This window comes from Sesamum indicum, linkage group LG10, assembly GCF_000512975.1.
Source record: "Sesamum indicum cultivar Zhongzhi No. 13 linkage group LG10, S_indicum_v1.0, whole genome shotgun sequence".
In the NCBI taxonomy this organism is placed as follows: domain Eukaryota; kingdom Viridiplantae; phylum Streptophyta; class Magnoliopsida; order Lamiales; family Pedaliaceae; genus Sesamum; species Sesamum indicum.
In genome coordinates, this window is record NC_026154.1 from 16389335 (window position 1) to 16394906 (window position 5572).

Genomic DNA, 5572 nt, shown 5'->3' on the forward strand with positions numbered 1-5572 from the left:
ATAAATAATTTTACTATTTCTTCCAGTTTAAAAATGATCCCGACTCGGCTTGCTATCCAAGAAAGGGATATTTCTTATACTGGCGAGCCTGGGCCCAATATTAACGGTCCATTAAGGCCCATTTAACGGGATTCGGCCCACTAAATGATATTTCTTATAATTATTTTTTTTTTCTTTCAACCCACTACTCCATTTTTCTCTCATGTTCTCCATTTTTTTGTCCTCGCAAATTTTTCATAAGTTAAATAAACTCTATTACAATTAATTTTTTCTCAATCACATTCTTCATATTTATTTTTTCTTACAAGTTTTCATATTTTTAATAAACCCACTATTATAATTTTTTTTCTTTCTTATTTTATCCTATATTTTTCGTTTCTCACATACTTGTTTCTTTTTCATCATCTTCACTACTATTTGCGTCTTTCTATAGTTCTTTTTTTTCTCTTCATCTCACACTATAGAATTTTATATACTCGTGTAAACAACATGCAAAAACCACTAGTTAATATAAAAATGTAGTTGAAGCTCAATGGAAAAATAAAAATATAAATGATAACGAATTTTCTTTAGGTGTTTTATAATTATAAATATTTTCTTATTATTTAAAAAATTACAAATGCTCTATTGTGACAATTCAATATAGGGGGTATTTGTTAGGATATTTGTAATTTTATGAAAGTATTTATAATTTTTCAAACAAATAGAATGTATTGTAATTAAGACAAATTTAAGAAAAATCATTTATAATTTATCCTAAAAAAATATTGAATAGACTTTAATTATGGCTCTTCAATATTTAAAACTCCAAAATTAAAAAATAAAGTCAAATTTATGTACTTAGTGTTCGTATAATATATATATATATATATATTTCTATAATAATGATCAAAGTATTAGACTAGATATGTTCCTTTTATCCGGTAACAGTGAGATGATCACCAAAATTACTAATATCAACTAGTAGAGTTCAGGTTAGACATAAAAAACGTAAGAATTCCTTGAAGTATTTAGTTATTTTTGGAAAAATTTTACCCAAATCACGTTTAGTTCAACCAAATCAACTATAGAACGAGTATATCGCAGTTGTTATGTGATTGATCACTTTCTTGAACTATACACCGATCACACAGCAAGTGTATGATACTTGTCATATGATCAATTGAGATTCGGCCTAGCTCGATTTGAACTAAAATTTCCCGTTATTCTTCCAATTCATGAAGTCATTTGAATAGTTTATATAAACGATGTTGATATATTTTTAAGTCAAATTATATGAATGATTTATTGATACATTTGATAAAACCTAATTCCCACCAAAATTTCCCCAATCAAACACTTTGACAATCTTTTCTATTTTGTTTGAGGATTATGAGAAAGAATCCTGATTAATTATTATCCTCACATGTAAGAAACAATCACAAACACTAATCCAATTTCACCACACAAGAATGTAAATCAAGAAACTCCGACAAAGGGTGGAAGGCAATCAGATTAATGCGGACAACCTTAACACCCCTCCAACCTTTGATTTGATATTTCCTAAAAATAGTGTAAGAATTAACAAAAACAGAGACTCTGCTCATCCCTCCACCCCACAATCCTCCGACAGTATTGCAATCCCAAATTGAAATGAGTTTAATGTAAACATGAATTTCGACAAGAACCAGAAACGGAAGAGACAAATCGGCAAAATGCTTACAGCTTTTTGCAAAAGCAACCATTGAAACCCCAATTTTCTCTCCCATTCTTCCACAGCAGAATCCTCCTCATATTTTATCATCCTCCTCACCAGGAGGGGCAGTTGGAGATAATGGAAAACACGTCTCCACGCCGGTTCACATCCGGTCTCCGCCCTTATCTGCCGCCGCCCTCCGGCATGGCGATCCTCCTGGTTCTTTTCTGCATCATTTTCTCCGACGCCCCGACCGCAGTACACGCTGCGAGAACCGCTGCGCCAGCGAAATCCGATGCTTTTACCCCGCCGGACAATTTTCTCCTCGACTGTGGGAACTCATCCTCCACCACCCTCCCCGGGAATCGTGTTTTCATTGGTGATCAAGAGAGTAGCAAGTATTTGTCCTACGAAGGCCGCGATATCCAAGTCGGCATCGGGCCGGAGCATTCGGAGCTCCAACTCCCCTCGCCGCTCTATCTATCGGCCAAAGTCTTCGAAAGCAACGCCACTTACACCTTTCACGTGGCTCGACCCGGATGGCATTGGATCCGGCTCCACTTCGCCCCGATTCCGAACAACCAGAAGGATCTCAAAACTGCTAAATTCAAGGTGAGCACCAGCAACAACCTCATGCTGGTCTACAATTTCAAATACAAGGAGAACATGACGTGGTCGTTCAGAGAGTACCTCGTTAATGTCACAACCGAACGTTATTCTCTAACCTTCGAGCCGAATCTGGGCAACGTGGCTTACATCAGCGGCATTGAGTTTGTTTCGGCACCTGATATTCTGCTCGGCAATGTGGCCACCGCTGTTTTCCCCAAGGCCGAGTACTCGGGGCTGACGAATGTCGCGTATGAGACTGTGTATCGGCTGAATGCCGGCGACCCGAAATCTACGGGCAGCGAAGCCTCCGTCGAGCCGAATGTGATCACCTATCCTGAGGGCGAGTCACCGCTGATTGCACCGCCGGTAGTTTACGCCACGGCCACCCAGATGGCCAACGCCAATGTTCAGGTCAGAAAACACAGCTCATAGTACTCAAGAAGAAGAATTAAAACGAATTTCAAAATATTTTAGGATAAAATCAAGAATTTTTATGATCGAATCTTCGATTGTAGTTTGTTTCGAACATAAAAATTACTCCCTCCAAAACTTAATTCAATGTTTGGGTCGGGTCAGGTTTGATCGAGAACCCATTTTCTTACACACACAATAGGAAAGATTCAATATTATACATTCTTCTGCTATCTAATTCTTTTATGAAGCTATATAGCTTGACTTCAAAGCAACTTATGCAGGTGCCCAGTTTCAACATCACTTGGAAACTGAATATTGATACTTCATTCCAATACCTGGTTCGTTTGCACTTTGCTGATATAGTGAGCAAGTCTGCTAATGATCTCTATTTCAACGTGTACATCAACGGAAAATCAGCAATTACGGGCCTGGATTTAACCACAGTTGCTGGCGGCTTAACATCTGCTTACTTTGCTGATTTTGTGGTGAATTCAACTATGGTTTCGACCTTGGACCCATTGACAGTTCAAGTCGGGCCGATGAACGAAAATGTTGGAACCAAGAATGCACTTCTCAATGGCCTTGAGGTGTTCAAAATGAATAGCTCTGTCGGCAGCCTTGATGGTGAGTTTGGCGTTGATGGTGCAAATGGCAGTAATGATGTCAATGGCACGGTTGCAGCTGTTGGATTCGCGATGATGTTTGGAGCGTTTATCGGGTTGGGTGCGATGGCTGTGAAGTGGAAGAAGAGGCCTCAAGATTGGCAGAAACGTAATAGTTTCTCTTCATGGTTGCTTCCTATTCATGCTGGAGACTCGAGCTTTATGTCGTCTAGCAATTTAGGCTCTCGAAAGAGCCAATTCTTCTCACAAACCTTGGGACTAGGCCGATATTTCTCGTTTGCTGAACTGCAAGAAGCAACAAATAACTGGGATCCAAACGCCATCATAGGTGTTGGCGGCTTCGGCAACGTTTACCTCGGCCACATTGATGATGGAGTTAAAGTAGCCGTAAAACGAGGCAACCCTCAATCTGAGCAAGGGATCAATGAGTTTCAAACAGAGATTCAAATGCTCTCCAAGCTCAGACATCGTCATTTAGTGTCTTTAATTGGATATTGTGATGAAAATGCTGAAATGATCCTCGTCTATGAGTTCATGGCAAACGGGCCTCTCCGAGACCACCTTTATGGAAAGAACATGCCTTCTCTTTCTTGGAAAAAGAGGCTTGAAATCTGCATCGGTGCAGCTCGAGGTTTGCACTACCTACACACAGGGGCAGCTCAGGGGATCATTCACCGTGACGTTAAAACAACAAACATCTTGCTTGATGAGAACTTCATTGCCAAAATGGCTGATTTTGGGTTGTCGAAAGATGCCCCAACAACCGAGCAAACACACGTGAGCACAGCCGTGAAGGGGAGTTTCGGGTACTTGGACCCAGAATACTTCCGCAAGCAGCAGCTTACAGATAAATCCGACGTCTACTCATTTGGTGTTGTCCTGTTGGAGGCTTTGTGCGCTCGCCCAGCCATCAACCCTGCTTTGCCTAGGGAGCAAGTGAACTTGGCAGAATGGGCAATGCAGTGGAAGAGAAAGGGACTGCTAGATAAGATCATTGATCCCACGCTCGCCGACCACATCAACCCCGAATCGATGAAGAAATTCGCTGAGGCTGCAGAGAAATGCTTGGCTGAGTACGGTGTCGACAGGCCAACGATGGGTGACGTGCTGTGGAATTTGGAGTATGCTCTGCAATTACAAGAAGCATCATCTCCTGCATCGCCTGCCGTTGTTGTTCCGGTGGCTACTGCTTCTCCTGCAGCTGACAACAAACCGACAACGTCGGCACCCGAGGGTGCTGCGGTAATCCCTACTCAACCTCATGCCGTTGATGAGCACTCAGGAACAGCTATGTTTGCACAGTTTGCTGCTCTCAATGGCCGGTAAATTTGAGCGTCTGATTGATGGATTCGATTATATACGCAGATATAACCAAGCAAGTCGTTAGGTGACCAATGTATGTACACTGCACGAGGCAATCATAATCTCCCAGTTATTCACTATTAAGATTCACTTTTCTTTATATATATATCGACCAAGTTCTGTAATATCATCATTATATATATATCTATATATTGTAACTACGTAATATAAACTCACTATCTCTGTGGGTGTTAAAATTTTTCAACGGCTCTCTCATCATTTTGAGATGTAAAACTCTGCTTTTGTAAATCTGATGAAATTATTCAAAGCCTATTCCTCCCTTAAAAAGCAGTATAGTAGTAGCTTTCTTATTATCCACGTTTCAATCTAGTTGGCCGCTCTCTTTAAATTGTGAATTTATCATTACATACATTTGATAAGTGTAGAGCACTTCTCGTATTCAAGAAATAGCAAGATATTTTATTTTAAATAGTATTATAGAATTTGTATATATATACAAGTATCCCATAATCACTAGTATATATATGAATCGTTTGAGAGGCAAGTTTTTGAAACAACTTCTAACTAGCTCAATCCCAGGCTCCCTAAAAGTAATACAAGATTTGTATTAATTGATTTGAATTTGAGAAAATAATTTAGAGAAATGATTTCAAATTAGTAAATATCAAAAGTACTTTAAATTCACAAATATATAATAAAATATAGTTGTAATGATAAGAATGACAATTGAACCCGAACCCATGGAGACTTGCTCCTAATATAGGGCAGATTCAGGTAAAAAAATTTGACGATAGGGGTGGATAGCGGTTTATATATGCAGGATCAATATTTTCGCTGGCAACCTCAATAGGACTTCCAAGGTTTAGATTGTGGGATTGGTATATGGGCTCGTTTCCAAGGGCAATTGAAGTGCAATCCACCTGAGATT

General features: G+C 39.5%; 1 protein-coding gene across 1 annotated transcript; it reads left to right on the top strand.

Moving 5' to 3' along the window:
• Positions 1512-4859, top strand: LOC105172907 (probable receptor-like protein kinase At4g39110). Its single transcript, XM_011094520.2, has 2 exons — positions 1512-2695; positions 2980-4859. Exons 1-2 carry the CDS (start codon positions 1814-1816, stop codon positions 4645-4647), a joined length of 2550 nt encoding a protein of 849 aa, XP_011092822.1. The 5' UTR covers positions 1512-1813; the 3' UTR covers positions 4648-4859.